The sequence below is a fragment of the Python bivittatus genome, unplaced genomic scaffold (genome assembly GCF_059951505.1).
Source record: "Python bivittatus isolate LINGU-HERP-01145 unplaced genomic scaffold, Pbiv_v1 ctg000220_np1212, whole genome shotgun sequence".
Classification (NCBI taxonomy): Eukaryota; Metazoa; Chordata; class Lepidosauria; order Squamata; family Pythonidae; genus Python; species Python bivittatus.
This window is the reverse complement of record NW_028277048.1, coordinates 12,885,478-12,902,252: the sequence shown is the minus strand read 5'-3', so window position 1 is coordinate 12,902,252 and position 16,775 is coordinate 12,885,478. Positions and strand designations below refer to the sequence as shown.

The 16,775-nt window shown below is 44.0% G+C and overlaps 4 protein-coding genes across 4 annotated transcripts; 2 read left to right on the top strand and 2 right to left on the bottom strand.

Moving 5' to 3' along the window:
* Window positions 1-1,432: 1,432 nt before the first annotated feature.
* LOC148216279 (histone H2B 5) lies at window positions 1,433-8,172 on the bottom strand. Its single transcript, XM_088137916.1, has 2 exons — window positions 6,805-8,172; window positions 1,433-1,943 (listed from the first exon to the last, which is right to left on the bottom strand). Exon 1 carries the CDS (start codon window positions 8,157-8,159, stop codon window positions 7,779-7,781), a length of 381 nt encoding a protein of 126 aa, XP_087994042.1. The 5' UTR covers window positions 8,160-8,172; the 3' UTR covers window positions 1,433-1,943; window positions 6,805-7,778.
* A 398-nt stretch (window positions 8,173-8,570) lies between these two features.
* LOC103049236 (histone H2A type 2-B) lies at window positions 8,571-9,130 on the top strand. Its single transcript, XM_007427718.4, has one exon. The coding sequence runs from the start codon at window positions 8,579-8,581 to the stop codon at window positions 8,966-8,968; it is 390 nt and encodes a 129-aa protein (XP_007427780.1). The 5' UTR covers window positions 8,571-8,578; the 3' UTR covers window positions 8,969-9,130.
* On the bottom strand, window positions 9,128-9,655 carry LOC103049482 (histone H4). The gene has a single exon (XM_088137917.1). The coding sequence runs from the start codon at window positions 9,617-9,619 to the stop codon at window positions 9,308-9,310; it is 312 nt and encodes a 103-aa protein (XP_087994043.1). The 5' UTR covers window positions 9,620-9,655; the 3' UTR covers window positions 9,128-9,307.
* A 2,017-nt stretch (window positions 9,656-11,672) lies between these two features.
* LOC112540574 (histone H2A type 2-C-like) lies at window positions 11,673-13,515 on the top strand. Its single transcript, XM_088137915.1, has one exon. It carries the CDS (start codon window positions 11,832-11,834, stop codon window positions 12,213-12,215), a length of 384 nt encoding a protein of 127 aa, XP_087994041.1. The 5' UTR covers window positions 11,673-11,831; the 3' UTR covers window positions 12,216-13,515.
* Window positions 13,516-16,775: the final 3,260 nt, after the last annotated feature.

The following is a 16,775-nucleotide window of genomic DNA, read 5'->3' as shown; positions in this document are numbered from 1 at the left end:
CACTGATACTTAGTTTAGTATAAATACTGTTGGGCTTTCATTGCATGTTTGTCTTTGAAAGCTGCTAGCAACTTCTCCCCACTCCGCATCCCATCTCTTGTTCCAGGCGTGCACAGGAAACTGTCTTCATCTCAGTTGGAACATTTGCTGTGGAGTCCTTGGTGCTCTCTGAGCTTGACTGTTTGCTTGCAGATGTCTCATAACCCAGCTAGGTAACATCGTCAGTGCTAGTGAGTGTGGGGCTTGCTGCCTGTTTATCTATAGCAGCTGGCCCTGCCAATTTGGGTGGGGGTGTGGTTTCCTCCTTGGTGGTTCCTTGATTAGAGTATTGTTTTCTGCCTAATTGTTTTTCTAGCGTTCACCCCTGCTTATCTAAGCGTTGGCTGCTGGAGGGGGTGTGTTCTAGTCTATTTCCTTCCTAGGTTTTTTATTGTCTCTTTTGAATGGTGTGTAAATGTGGTTTATTTCTATGTGACTACTGATGGCTCATTTGTCTGAATGCCAAACTTACAGGAATTCCCTCGCATTTTTGGATTTGGCTGGGTCTAAGATGCTAAGTTGGGTGTAGTGGTTAAGGCACCAGGCTAGAAAGTGGGAGACTGTGAGTTCTAGTCCCACCTTAGGCATGAAGCCAGCTGGGTGACCTTCAGCCAGTTACTGTCTCTCAGCCTTAGGAAGAAGGCAAAGGCAAACCACTTCTGAAATCTTGCCAAGAAAACTGCAGGGGCTTCTCCAGGCAGTCGCCAGGAGTCAATAAGGACCCGAAGACACACACACACACACACACACACACAATGCTAATAGCATCCCTGTGGTTGAGTCTGTCCATGTGTTGTGAGATTAAGGAATTTTGTCATGTCTTCTGACTGCTAATTGGTGTTCATGGATGCGCTCTGCTAGTTTTCTGCCTGCCTGTCCTACACAGTGGCTTTTAGAATCCTTACACTATATGTTGTAGATGACTCCTGTTTTTTCTTCTTGAGTGTTCTGGTCTGCTTAAAAAGTTTTGGAGGGCTGGTTGTGATGGAGTGGGTTGTGAGGTCAGGCACTTTTTGATAAAGTTTCATGGGTATACATTTTGTTGGGAGATGTTGCATAGGTAGTCTGATTCCTCTTTCTGGAGTTCCGGGTTGCTGCAGTGCGTTTGTGCTCGTCTGAATAATGTTCTTACAGATTTCCTCTTGTGGGAGGTTGGGTTGCTATTTTGGTAGTGGAGCACTTGGTTAGTGTGAGTTGTTTTCTGACAGACTTGGGTTTCTAATTTGCTGTCGTTTCCTCTGCTGATGAGATATCCAGGAAGGGTAATGTGTTGTTGTTTTCTTCTACCCTTGTGAATGTTATTCCTTTGAAGAAGTTGTTGATTGACTTATTTGCTTTCTATTTCAATCCTTCTTACAGAGATGGAGGGTTTCAGGAGATTTTTTTAGCCAACCCTCCTGGAAATGCCAGAGATCCAAACAGGACTTCCTGCATGCCAAGGATATCCTGCTCCCCAGCCCTGACATCCTTAGCTTCTCTTGAAAGCAAAACACGAGTCCCTATTCAATTGCTCATATTCAGAAGAGCAGGAGAGTCAGTATGCAATGTGCAGCTTCACTAATTCATTAAACCTTTCCATCCTTCTCTGTCTTCCTTTCCCCTGCCCTTGTCCAGGGACACTCAAGCATTCCTTGAAATCATAAGGATGAAAAGCTTTAAAACCCAGGAACAGCACATGAAAAAAGATGTTCCCAAAGAGCTGAGTAAGATTGCAGGATCTTCTCCCTCCTTGCACAGATGTCTCAGTCTAATCTTCCACTGATGTGCTGCTCAAACTGGCTCGACCTCATCAGATGCATAATCTGATGAAATCAGCTGTTTCAATCGGCTAAAATTAGGACTGGGACTTCTGGATCTCGTGAAGTCTCCTTCTCATCTTTCTTGCAACCACCTAAGCATGGGAGCTACGGAGAGAAAACTGGATTTAGGAGTGAAAGAATTTTACATGTTTGTTATTCAAAAATCACAAGCCATCCCTATTCCCTACTCCCTATCCTCTGGCTTGGCATGAATTGTTTAATGAATCGGCATATTAAAAAAGAGAGATTTGACTCTGCTATCCCGTAAGATATAATAAATACATGAGATTCCAGCAGTTTCCTCAGAAAGAAACAACCCTCTTAAAATATATTTTGGTTCAAAAAAAGGCAGCTCTGCATAAAGCTATTTTAACAAGATCACCTCTCCCACTTCCTATTTTCTAAATTAGCTGTTCCCACTTCCCATTTTCTAAGTTTCTAATTCAAGTACACCAGTGCAAAAAAGGACGGGATGCCTGCACTGTTCACAATTGTGCTGAAGAGGCTAGCTGAGCAGGTAGGGCTTGCACAGCAAGCTATACTAGCACGTCTTCTTCAAACCAATTAGGAAAAATACAGGAGCTTTGGAGCTTGACTGCCATCAGGCACCAGGCTCGGGTCACGTGTCAGTATCCTAAATCCTAGCTTTAGAATCAAGAGCCTCATCTCAAATATAAAAGTCTTTTGCAACCGGTTGACTTCATATTATGGAAATTATAGCTTAACTCATCTCAGAGCAGCAGGTAGAAAAAGTAGCAGACTGAGAATGACATCTGTTTGAGAAGAGCCAGTTTGGTCTAGTGGTTAAAGCACCAGGCTAGAAACCAGGAGTTCTAGTCCCGCCTTAGGCACGAAGCCAGCTGGGTGACCTTGGGCCAGTCACTCTCTCTTAGCCCTAGGAAGGAGGCAAGGGCAAACCCCTTATGAAAAACCTTGCCAAGAAAATTGCAGGGGCTTGTCCAGGCACTTGCCAGGAGTCAAGACTGACTTGAAGGCACCACAAAAAAAAAAAAAAAAAAAAGAATTGAGAAGGGTCAAAACTAGTCACAGCAAGGAACTGTAAAATAAGTTCTTAGGCTACAGATCTATGCAGACTTTCCTGGAATTTATTCCTGTGAACTCTGAATATACATGAAATAATTTAAGATGGCAGTATTAGAATGTTAAGCCATACTAGATGTCACTTCCGATGAATTTAGCTCCACTTCATTTTGCTTTTGCGATGGATAATTGCAATTCTGTGCAGGGGTTCTGTACCCAAATTTTGAAATATCTAAGAACTTAAAAAAAGATTACTCAGTGGTATGATAACTGGCACGCATAGAGTTGAAAGCATATCGTTTAATATCGTATTAAACCTCAAAACCTAGTAACTTGTAGCTGAATAAAATTTCCAGTCATATATGTGTGAAAATTTGAGCAATGCATGCACTTCGCATTTTATACACACACACACACACATTCCAGCTTTGTTGACATTCCTTCAGATGTATTACTTTGTGAAGGATTAGGCTGCGCTAAACTAATTAATTTCTCTGTGAAATCTGCACACCAAAGTTCTTGAGCTTTCCTTGCAGGATAACAATAACCATTTCTAGAGACATAAAAATGTTTATGATTTCAAAAGGGGCCATCTGCCCTCTAATGGGCAGGCAGCTGAACTGAACCAGAACGATGCTTGGAACCTACTCAGTTTGGTTCGTTCTTTTCCCCTTGGCCCGTTTTTCTCCATAAACGGATCCCTCAGAGCCCTCCCATCTGATCCTAAACGTCATACATGTTCCACAGGACCACAAATGCTCCCTAAGGCACGGCCTTCCCTGACCTGGTGCCCTCCCAATGCATTGGATTATAATTTTCACCACCTCCCACAACTCTGCTATGCTGATTTGGCCTAATAGGATTGTAGTCTAGTACATCGGAAGGCTACCGGGTTGTGAGACACTATCATAGCAGCTGGAAGAAGCCCAAATTGCCTATATTCAGAAATATAACACTTCCACGATTCCAAATTAGAAATCGTAGAGGGCCTCTTTGACTGACATGCTCCTTTCTCAGATAGTATTTCCTTTGGATGCTGTTTATACAAGTATACCTCCTGGATTAGTAGATGCAACTGTAAAGGAGCCCTTTTCCTGGCCTGCCAAGCCTCTTCAAGAGAACCAGGCTTCAGCTACATTCTGTGATGGGCAACTCAAGGGCCGCAGAGCCAAATTGGAGTGCTTGTTTCAAAAGCTGACCAGGCTTAGTCCAGTTGGACGATCAGAGGCAAAGATTTCCCACAGTAAAGAGCCTTTATAATGTGAGAGCCTAATCAACCAGTTAGGCCTAGGGAGGAAAGCAGAGGGCAAACCCCAAGTTTTCAGTTTTTATGTGCAGAGGTTGAGGAGCTATATCTGAGCTGCAAAGTCCAGATCACCACTAGATGGCAGCAGAGATTTTCTTTATCCCTTTGCTGCCATCTAGTCCAATGCTTAATTTGACATAGATAATAAAACTCCAACTGACAGAGGCTTGTTCCTCTAGCATATTTAAATGAGAGCGTGCTTTGGGAACACCAGAAAGAATTGAAATGATCTAGTCAACTAGATGGGGATTAAATTTAGCTCGAAAGAGAGCCAGTCATGCACGGGGCTAAATTAAGTTTACTCAGTTACTCCTGTCATGGAACACCTAAACCCAGTCAACTGACCTGTTGTGCATTTTTTGTCTTCCAAGAAAAATAGTTGGAAAGCAAAGAGTGGCTGAAAAAGCCAGCACCTCTCTTTTATAATTTTGCAAAGAATGATTGGCCACAGCAATCAAATAACAGTTCCTGTTGGCTGACCAGCCAATGGGGAAGGTGCTAGAGTTGTCATGTAAACTTATCAGTACATTGCTAGGCACTACCTGGAGAAAGGGGGGGCTTCAAGAAATCCAAAGTAGGTAACTTTTGACTCAGTGTAGTTCTGTGCTGCCAGAACCACTGCTAGAGTTTTGGCAGGATTATGGAAGTTATGCAAACAGGGCAGTGCAATACATTTAACAAGTAGGGTGGGTGCCCCACAGGCCATTCTTTCATTTTGCAGCCTAGAGAGCACCCCCAGAATACACAAGTGAAATTAGGTTGCAAAATACTGATTTTCAACAACTTAGCGTGTTTGTGCTTTTTGCAGAAATACCTAAGGTTGTTGGAAACATTTCGTTTGACTCTAAAATCCGTTGGGGGGGGGAGAATCAGGCTGAAATTTTTCAGCACTCTGATCCATGACTATCCTATTTATTTATTTAAAAGGGAAGGGTACCTAGGTGAAAAAGTCTCCTGCTTTAATAGAAATGTGACATGATTTTTCCATCTGTGCATCAGGTTACAAGGAAGGAATTACCTGCTGAATTATATGGCTTCAAAAGGTCCACTGAGAGAAAGGACACAGAACAACAGACAAACAAATCACCAGGTTCAGATGACATCCATTTCTTGACCAAAATGAAATGCAATTGATTTTCTAACTCTACACACCCACTCACATACAGGTAGTTCTCACTTAAGGACTGCCTTGTTCAAAATTATGACAGTGCTGAAAAATAACGATATGACTAATGCCTGCATTTATGACCTTCGCAGTGTCCCTCAGTCGCACGATTGCCATTACAATCAGTATGTGTTGTCCTGTGCCTGATCTTTTGTTTTTTCTTTTTTCTCTACTTGCACAGTGGAGAGATTGGAGAGAAAGAGATTACAAGAGAGTAAGCAGGCACATAGTGGGGAATACCCATCAAAAGCAATGTAGTGGTGCCAGCAGCCGTGAGCACGCTACACCAACATTCCAGTGTATTCCCCATTGTGTGCCTGCTTACTCTCTTGTAATCCCTTCCTTTCCACTGAATGTAAATACAAACATTTATCCCCTTCTTGCTAATTATCCCAGTGCTGGGGTTTGCATTCCAAAGGGTGGGGGAGTGGAGAAAAGGAAAGCACAGTCATGATCATGTGATTTCCCACTTAGTGACCACTTCACTTAACGACAGAGCTGCCAGTCCCAATAGTGGTCAGTAAACAAGGACTACCTGTATATGTAACATGTTTCTAAAATTGCTTTCTAGAGACTGGAGAATGGCCATCACAATGCCAAATTTTGAACAACCTGCTGCCTTTTAGGCCAAAGGGAAAAAAGTAAGAATATGGTCACAGTACTTGGGAATCCTATTTTTGTTCCTTATTTACAAAATTCTCAATTCTGCTTTATCCTTTGCAGGATTTTGCAAGTCTGATTTCAAGAACCTCCCTGACTCTTGTTATTACGTGCTCCATAGAAACCTCTGAATTCTCCCATATATTGAAGGTAACACTTCAAGTTTTACAAATTTTATACTGTAAATCTAGAAGTAGGACCATTTTTTACTAATTGTATTGCAGACAATCAAAATGAGGAATTATTGCCCTAGCTGCACATGTCTTTCCCCACTTTACATTGGAGGGCACACTCTTATGATAAAAATATACAGCTGCCAGCTGCAGCTTGCTTGCTGTAAAACGCATTCATCCTGGACAAAATCTATGTGGTTGCTAAAAGCTGACACCGACTTGACAGCACCTGATCAATCTAGAGAGCAGTCTGCTGAGTTAGGTTTGATGGGCTCTAGGATGCTCCTCGAGTCAGTCTAGAATTAGCATTACTCTCATCTGATCCCACCCTTGTCACTCCCTGCCCAGATGCAGAGCTCTGGCCTTTAATCCAAGACTTCTGCTCCAATTCCAGGACTGCAGGAAAAGCACTAACATACGCGTCCATTCAAGAGAAGGAATAATGACAGTCCTGCGTGCCCATCCTGACACAGACAAACCCCCCCCCAAAACATCACAGGACACCAACTCTCTTTAAAATCACCTAACCCACACCTATTCAAGGACCCACTTCGGCTCCAGATCAAAGAATGTTGAAGGCTGCAGAATCGAGTTGGGGGCTCAGAGCGAGGGTTGATTTACCTTCCCCTGGCTAGCTAGATTTGCTTGTCTTGGCCAGAGATCTGACTGCCTCTCTGATTTGGAAGGGCAAACAACCGAAGGGCCAACAGCAGCAACACAGGCCAGGAAACCAGTTCCAGATGCCACCAATAGGTGGCGGTAGAAGGAGCTGCAGATATTAAGCCGTCTGCGCAAAATCGCAGGAGCGTGTTTTATACGGACTGGAAGCAATTTACGCACGTTGCTCTGTTGTTCTTTCTGTTCACCGGGTGTCATTCCTCCAGCAACGGAGCATGCTGAATCGCAGACCGGCCCTTTTCCTCTTCGATACAGCCATCCGGTTGGCTCTCTTCTTCCACCCTCTGATGCGATGATCAAGGATATAACCCAAACAACCCCTGTGGCATGATTTCAAAAGCGCCCATAAAATCAGCATTTTAGCCATTTCGGACCAGATCCCCAGGTTTACGAGGGACGGGCCTTTTCCTGTCATGCGAACTTTTTGCAATTCTCGATAGATTGGCATGTAAGCGCTGAAGTAACCGGTCGTAATTACGCGCACTCGAATTTTGAGAATGCAGCTCTCATCCCGAGATCATGGCTGTGAATTACAAGCGCGCTAATTATCTGGCTTTCGGTGGCAAAACCAAGTTAGCACCAAGTTTAGCAATCTAAAAGCGTGTTAAGATAATCCGTGTATGTGCAATTCTTATGGGGGGGAGCAGCACCGATAGAACGGGAATAGAAGCAAATGTCGCATAAAATTACCGCATTGACAGGAAAGAGTACAAGCACAGTAGCATATAAACACACATGTGGATCTCATTTACCGATGTTGGAGAAGAAACCCATTTACATGTAAAAACAACACGGTAGTTTAGAGACCAAGCTCTTTTATGAGGAAGTGGATGGCTCTTAAAAGAGCCTTTGGGTTCTCGGTCGCAGCGCAGCGCAGCGCAGCGCAGCGCAGCGCAGCGCAGCGCAGCGCAGCCGCCTCACTTGGAGCTGGTGTACTTGGTGACAGCCTTGGTGCCTTCGGACACGGCGTGCTTGGCCAGCTCCCCGGGCAGCAGGAGGCGCACGGCCGTCTGGATCTCCCGGGAGGTGATGGTCGAGCGCTTGTTGTAGTGGGCCAGGCGGGACGCCTCGCCGGCGATGCGCTCGAAGATGTCGTTCACGAAGGAGTTCATGATGCTCATGGCTTTGGACGAGATGCCCGTGTCGGGGTGGACCTGCTTCAGCACCTTGTACACGTAGATGGAGTAGCTCTCCTTCCTGCTCTTGCGGCGCTTCTTGTCGCCCTTCTTCTGGGTCTTCGTCACCGCCTTCTTCGAGCCCTTCTTAGGCGCCGGAGCGGACTTCGCCGGCTCAGGCATGCTGAATAACAATCACTATTTTTCCGCACGGCAAATAAAAAAACAAAAAAGAATTCTGAAGAAGGGGAACCGATCGCGTCCCCTTATTTATAGTCTCCCTATGCAAATGAGAGGATCCAAAGAACCACCACGCTATTGGCCGAAGCAGCTTTTGATATCATCGCTCCTGCGCACGCACATGCAAATGAAAGTCCTGTAATCCCCGGATTTCTATTGGGTAGAAACTGTATCTGCGCTTCCTACTGGTCGCCTTTAGAGCTTGCGCTCTTATTGGCTCTAAAATCCTGGTAACAGATTTGGCCAATCAGGAATGGCGCTGTCGCACGCGAGGAGGGGATAAAAGGAGTCGGTTGTTCTCTTTCTTTAATTGCTATTTTATTTTTTCTTCTGTGTTTGAGCTGAGCTGAGTCAGTGTCGCAATGTCTGGCCGCGGCAAGCAGGGGGGAAAAGCTAGAGCTAAGGCCAAGTCCCGCTCGTCTCGTGCTGGGCTCCAGTTCCCCGTAGGTCGAGTTCACCGCCTTCTCCGTAAGGGAAACTACGCCGAGCGGGTTGGTGCTGGAGCCCCCGTTTACCTTGCTGCAGTGTTGGAGTATCTGACAGCTGAAATTCTGGAGCTGGCTGGGAACGCGGCCCGGGATAACAAGAAAACTAGAATAATCCCTCGCCACCTCCAGTTGGCCGTCCGCAACGACGAGGAGCTCAACAAGCTCTTGGGAGGCGTTACTATTGCCCAGGGAGGAGTCTTGCCCAATATCCAAGCCGTCCTACTACCGAAGAAGACCGAGAGCCACAAGCCCAAAGGCAAATGAAGAAACTGCTTTTCCCATAACATCCGTGCAACACAAAAGGCTCTTTTAAGAGCCACCCACAATATCAAAAAAGAGCTGTTACTTAAATATTCTGCGTTTGTATGCACTACGGTGGAAAACAACTGTATAAAAGTTTTAAGTTTTATTGCTGTGATATTTTTAAGTACATGCAAAAAAAAATGTGGCCATTGTAAGTCATTCTGGTAAAAACTCATAAATGAAGCATTCTGCCCACGTGCAGGTTTATAACAGTGAGTGCAGCTCTCTAGTGAGGTAGTGGGTGGCCCTTAAAAGGGCCTTTGGATCATTACTGTTATAGAGTTAATTCTCCAGAGCGCTTTAGCCACCAAATCCGTAGAGAGTACGGCCTTGGCGCTTCAGAGCGTACACGACGTCCATGGCGGTCACGGTCTTTCTCTTGGCGTGCTCGGTGTAAGTCACGGCATCCCGGATGACGTTTTCCAGAAAAACCTTCAGCACCCCGCGAGTCTCCTCATAGATCAAGCCAGAGATACGCTTCACTCCGCCACGACGAGCCAAGCGGCGAATCGCAGGCTTAGTAATGCCCTGGATGTTGTCCCGCAACACCTTACGGTGGCGCTTGGCGCCTCCTTTTCCCAAACCCTTTCCACCTTTTCCACGGCCAGACATCTTGGCAATCACCGAAACCCAAAATCTATGAATAACCGCTTCACCGTCTAGCTCACGTTTATATTGGTTGATTTCCGACCAGAAGGAAAACTGCCGCGATGAACGCGAGAGGGGGAAGTTACAGCCCAGTCACCCAATTAGGCTACGACTTGATAGGGCGATGCCACAGAGCCTTCTCCAGTAAGGCTCAGCCGCATTTTAAAACAGCAAATGACTAAGCAGTTGCTAAGAGTTAATCTGAATAGTTTTTTCTAAAAAAATATATTAAAAAATGGTCTCATAGATCTATAGTTGTCTCTTTATCTTATCCCTCCTGCCTAAAGCAACGTTTGTTTCTTCTTTTAGGGATACCGGCATACCAAATGTACAATGAATAATCAGCACACGGGAAATTCTGTATACTTTTTCCCGGGCTGTTTCCATCTACTACCAAGTTCTACATTAAATTTCCTAACTGGGCTGGAGTCGGTAACTTGGATATTCCATATAGTTTTCTTTGCAAGAGTAAGGAAGTGCTTTGTGATTGACAACTTGGGGAAAAAGAAACTGATTCAGGCTCTGTGTGTTTACTAGGGCCCGGGAGCAGGAACAGAATTGGTATGGTATTTATGTTTTCAGTTTAAAATAGAAACCCAAGCAAAGGCATGAATTAGAATACATTTTAAATGGCAAAGGTTGCGTATTCCAAGTAATCTCATAGGCTGTAAAATAATATTCAAGCATGTCACTTTATATTTATTAAAGTGACAGAAGATTTTATATAATTACATACACATTAATTTCATATTTAGTACTGAGGCATTTAGGCTTTCATTAAGGATGTCTGAGTCCTGTTTCCTTCTTCAAGTTTGAAAGCTTGGAGGCCTTTTTCACTAACCTTGATAGATAAGAAGCTATACCCATAGACAAGATAAGGTATGCATTCCAAGGATACCTTTTCCTAGGGAAAAGGTGTTTAGTTAAAGGTCAAGGGGCCTGGAAAGGAAGGAAATTCCTAATATGGAATGATACTGAGGTGGGAAAGGTGACGGGTGGTATTCTAACGGAGGAGCTGAATGAAATGTATATATTGTGGCAAAAGGAGGGGGTCAAGTGCAGCCACCCACCTAACAGCTTGTTGTCATCGCTTTTGCTCTTGGGTGAAGAATAAAGAACTTAATTTCATGCAACTGCCTGTTGTCTCTTTGATCCCAGCTCAGAAACGAACTGGTGGGAAATAATTCTTAACAGAAGTACAATATTTCAAGCATTTAGCCTTCCTCCTTGAACTGAGGGACCACTAAAAATGGCTGTTTTGTTTTGAAACATGTATCTTGTATGTACAATAGAGGAACATAAACGTGATTGAATCAGAAAAGCTTTGTTGGGATTCTTAGAACTGATTTTAAGCTTAGCAGTTTTGCTTGTACTGTATTAAGTTTCTCTCCAGGAAATCATAGGCAGGATGTAGAAGCATTTCAAGCAAGCAGCTGATAAGGTAACAATCTGACAAACTATTGACTAGTAGCTGATTGTGAGACAGTTTCCTGTAGCAAAGCAAGAATTACAAAGTAAATATTTATCTGTTACCATAACTCAAGAGAAGCAAGTGTATTTTTCTTAGATTATTTTGGAATTTATAGATTAAAAAATAAGAGAATGGAATACAAATGCACATACTGCAGAGTCTTGTATACAAAAACAGTAACTTGGACATACAATATAGAATGCAATTTCTTCCGGAGTGAAGGAGAGCAACTATTTACGCATCCGGTTTGGGATCAGAAATATTCAGAGAAAGAATTGGCCGAGCCTGATCTTACACACTACACAAACAAAAATAAAGTTTGTTCATGAACCCGCGGCTCTCCATCGCATACCAGCAATTCAACAATTATAAATTCACAGTAGTATAAATAATGGCTCTTAACCTCCAGCTTTTCCAATTAGCTGAACAGCATCTAGAGATCAGCTCCGGCAAAGGCGCATATGCAAATTGCGGCTCTCGATGTCTCCGTCCCTACTGGGGGAAAAGCAATATTTCTTTATTCAATTGGTCCTGCTGAGAAACCCATTTTTGCATTGGCTGCGGTCCGTTGACGTCACAGACAGCCAATCAGAAGTGCCGCTTTCAAACGGTTAGGCAGGCATAAAATGCCCCCCGCCCCTCTCTTCGCTGTAAGGAGTTTCCTTACGTGGGCAGAAGGAGTCACTCGCTTAAAGGAGCCGCAGGATGTCTGGCCGAGGCAAGCAGGGAGGCAAGGCGAGAGCCAAGGCCAAGTCTCGTTCTTCCCGAGCCGGACTGCAGTTCCCGGTCGGCCGCGTCCACCGCCTGCTGCGCAAAGGCAACTACGCCGAGCGGGTGGGCGCCGGCGCTCCGGTCTACCTGGCGGCCGTGCTGGAGTACCTCACGGCGGAAATCCTGGAGTTGGCCGGCAACGCCGCGCGCGACAACAAGAAGACCCGCATCATCCCCCGCCACCTGCAGCTGGCTATCCGCAACGACGAGGAGCTCAACAAACTGCTGGGCAAAGTGACGATCGCTCAAGGGGGCGTGTTGCCCAATATCCAGGCGGTCCTCTTGCCCAAGAAGACGGAAAGCCATAAAGGCAAGTGAAGCTGCTGTTGCCTCGCCGAACTGAACCCAAAGGCTCTTATTAGAGCCACCTACCTCCTTAAGGAAAGAGCTGACCGTCTCTTCCTCTTATAATGGGAATAGCGCTTTTTGTTTGCTTGCTCCGGCACTCCGAATAATTGTCAAGAAGTCGTCAAACAGTGATCGGCTTTGAACGAACACGAAGGTCATTTTTTAAAGCGTGTCTCAGATTAATTGATTTATATCTTGTCTATAGGAGCTCTAATCTGCCTACATCGTAGCCCTTTGATCCCCATTTTTTCTCCTAACAAGTCTTGGATGGATGGGACTGAGAGATTAGGGGGAGGCACTGACCCAAAATAATTCAATGAGCTTCCACAGCTCAGGGGGGACTTCAACCTTGGTCACCCAGGGGTTTAATGCTGTCAGAAACAGCTGACTTACATGGTGGGTCAGATCTAATGCTGTAGATTAAATGCTTGTTATCTGGAGGGTTGAGAAGGGTTCAAGCACAGCGTGGGTGAGGCTTTGCATCATGCTGGAAGTTTAAATAACTGGAGGCTGCGTTACCAGCCACTAATGTGGTCCAATGGGCTCGAAATTTGTGTCCAAAATGTGGAAGCGACATGTACTTTCAACAAGATCAGGTGTAAACAGATTTCCAAATCAGAAGACAAAAACAAAATATCGTTCAGTTAATCTGTATTTCCCCAAAGTTGCTCTGGAGCTCAGAGAAACAAGAGTGGCGGCTATTCTCAGTGGGGGAAAATAAAGTGGGTGTCTTCCCTTTTTTCATCAGGGTGAGGTGTACCTTTGTAGCAAAGAAACAGCTGAAAAACAACTACCAAAAATCCCCTAAGGGGTTCTTTACCTATGCTGGTGAGATCCCTGTGGGTTTTTTTTCTTTTAGCTGCAGAAATTAAATCAGATTGTTACTTGAATCTACTGTCTTCAGAGCTGCATTCCCTCCAGGTCCATGACTTTGAATGGATCTGGTTTGGCAGGAAGCTGTGACCTGGTACTAGCCAGTTTCCAGGGATATGCTACAACTCAACACCTGAAATCTGAATAGGGGTGAAGGTTTGGACATCACTGAAGTAGGAGAAAAAAAGTTCCAAAGCTAATGAGGAAGGGTTGTTTTTTTCCCCCCTGTAATAATTGGTCTGCAGTGGGATTTTTCTTCCACGTTAACCAAAGCAGTCAGGCAGACTGGGTTAAGGTTGGAAAACACCATAACAGCACTCCTGGGAATGTACAAGTCACACTGCCTCCAGCTTAAACCTATATTTGGAGCTATCTGGTGAATAAAACTCGTACTACTGAAGAGGATTGTGTTGACATGGTCTAATGGGATTAAGTGAAACACTGCCTTATTCACTAGAAAAGGTTTGCCTTCCATCAGACAACTTGGTTTTCAGAATAAACATGGGGTGGGTCTCTCCATACCTAGCTATGGAAGCTCCCTGGGTGACCTGACATAAAGCCAGTTATTACACTTAGCCCCATTTTCCTAAAAGGGGGATGGTTGAGGTGAAAAATCAGAGGACGGAGAGGTATTTACAGTATATCTCCTGGATTCCCACCCTCTTGGAATTCAGATCATCGTAGCTGTCTCAATCAGTTCGGTGATTTTTATATTAGCACATTATACTTATGTGCATTTTTGTGCACTATCTTGGAGAAGCTTTAAAGTGTTGAAAAGTACTTGGGAAGATGGGTGCTGAGAAAATAAATGATGAGAACGAGTTTGTAAAGATCAGCTAAGAGGATCATGTTTGCCTGCAAGACCATCTATGGAATAGAATGTCTTGGTATGCAAAATAAGCCCAAACAAATTTTGTTCTTAACTACTGAACACCCTCCCACTTTATCAGATGAAAATATAGGTGGTAGTCCTCGTTTAGCAACCACAATTGTACTTGTTAAGTGAACTAAGTCACTAAGTGAAACCATGCCTGTGCTTACAATCTTCAGCTTTCCTTTGCTTTACAAACCTGCAAAGGTCATAAATGCAAGGATTGGATGCAAAGTTACTCTCTTGGTGTATTATGCTCCTAGGTTTAAATAATTCTGACCTAACAAATTTGATTATCAAAACCGAATGGAGGTCTTGTGCTCCCAAATTTGCTCCTGTGTATGCCAAGCTTCTTTCCAGTTCAGTCAAATGAATTAGGAGTGATGGATGGTAAGTTGTACATTGTAGCTATTAATAAGATACAATATGACAGGACTGGGCAGCACAAGTTTGATCCTTCCTTCCCAGGCATCCAGAAACAGTCCTGTGACTACCCTTTGGGAAAATCCAGGCTTGCACAACATGTGGAGTAAAAGGAAGTGAATCATTTCTGACATCAGGAAAAAAAAAATCAATAGACTTGAAACATTTCCATTTGTAAATTAATGTTTACAGTCTGGTGGTAGAGAGTTGTGGAGAAAAGAGTCAGGAATTTGAGATGGGTAGCAATATACATTGAGTGACTAGATGTAACAAACAAACTGGAGATGCCCCCTTTTTCTCTGTCTTTTGGACATGACCAGGATCAAACCAGCTCCTCTCTTTGCCTAATCCTATCAGACACAAAGTGACCCTCCCTGCCCCAGACAAAGCCCCCCTGCAGATCCCATCTGAACCAAAGAAGAGGCCTCCTCACCAGCTCACAGTACAGTCTGAGGGCAGCCCTCATAAGGGAGTTTATTTATTTATATTTCAAATTTAGATACCGCCCATCTAACGAAAAAGTGACTCTGGGTGGTCACAACATCGTAAGGAGGTGAGACCCTGCCCTACCTTCCATCCTCCATCAGCTGGTGACCTCAACATTCCATCTCCTTTAACAATGGACTCGCTCAGCTGCTGCTGAAAAGCCTATTTGGCCTCATAATAGAAATAACTCCAGGTACACAGGCAAGGACCTGCCTAGCTTCCCCAAAACTAGCCAGCAAATCAAAGTAGGATCTCCCCCACCTTGTAGCCTTCAACTCCTATAAAAATCTTTGCTTTGGTTGGGGTTCCTTTCTCCTCAGTGCTGTGCTCTGGACTTTTGAATTTTCCACAACCATCATCTCCTGCAGGATTGTTTTGGAGAGCCCCTGGAGAAGAACAGGATGTGAAGATCTCTCTGCGCCTTTCCCCAAAGCAATGATAAGCCATGAACAATACCTCAGAAATGTCTGCTGAAGACAGGCAACAGTAGTTTTCTAGGACAGATATGAGACAATCGGAATAAGACAGGAGATGTATTAAATTCATTTCACTTTGTATAAGGGAAGGAGTGTTTGGGGGTGAAATGCACACATTTTTAAGCTGCTCTTCCCATTTAAATTTCCTTTCAAAACAGTAATCATGTTCTAGCCTGTAACTGAGTCCCTTACAGATCTGGGTTATATAGGATTTCTCCAGTGAGATGTCTTTAATTATCTAGTTATTTGAACTCATGTATAAAATGCAAAACTCTCAGGAGAGGATGGAAGCAGCAGTTTAGAATAGCTCCCATTCTTTCAAGCAGATTCTCTGCACGTGCTGAAATGCTCTGGTCTTTGGAAGGACAGAGGAAAAAGGAAACAGTCTCAAAGGTCTTCTCATCCTCCAGGTGCCAAAGCTGCATCCAAAAGCTCAGAGGTGACTCCAAATCCTATATAACCTGCAGAATCTGTTTTTAATGAGAGCTCCAAAATCCATCAACAAAAAGCAAGCGCCTCTAAAAGCAAGCCAGCTTTCCAACAAATTCATTAAAGGTAGACTGCCAATCCTTACATTTTCCAATCATGGCTGTTAAGTGCATCCAACATAGACAGAATAGTACTGTAGAAATGCAGACGCCAGTCTCCGTATTGTCTGCTTTGGAGTTAAACAGCAGCAGCAGCAGCTTATTGATCACTGAAGAAGAACAAATACTGGAGGAGATGGATTTCATATGACAAAGCATGTGTCTGGGATAGGGATTCTGGGGCCCATGGATACAAATCACTTCCATAATGCTCCATAATCAAGGTCACCTGATTTTTTTTTTATGATCATTTTAATAAAAAAAGGAAACAGACATTCTGCAAAGAAAAGCATTATTATATACATACACACCCCAAAACTTTTGGGTCCCACAAAGGCATTACTGATATGGTAGAGATCATCCTGGAAAAGTTCCTATGAACATTTTTTTTTAATTAACTGGCTTTGCCCACCATAACAGCTATTCTGGGAAGAGGTAAATCTCCCACAGTAGCCCTTTGAATGGGCTGCGTACATGCTTTCAAAATTCAGACAGTACCTGTCTCAATAAGACTGCCCAGCTCTAGCAGAAGCCAGTACGTGCTCCCTGCAAACAAAGCAGCTGCAATTGGTGTTTCTAGGAATGCTATTGAAATATGGGGACTCAGATTAAAATCTTTACAAAGCTGTACCAGAGGAGCAAAGCTATAGCACTGTCATATACATGCTTATCAAGATGTATGTCTTACTGACATCCAGCAGGCTTTTCTCTTTGCAAGTTACAGAAACATATGCAGTCCACCCCATATCTTCCTAGAATGAATCTCTGGGTATTCTTGTAAAATAACACCGGTACTCCTTAGAGAAAGAATTGG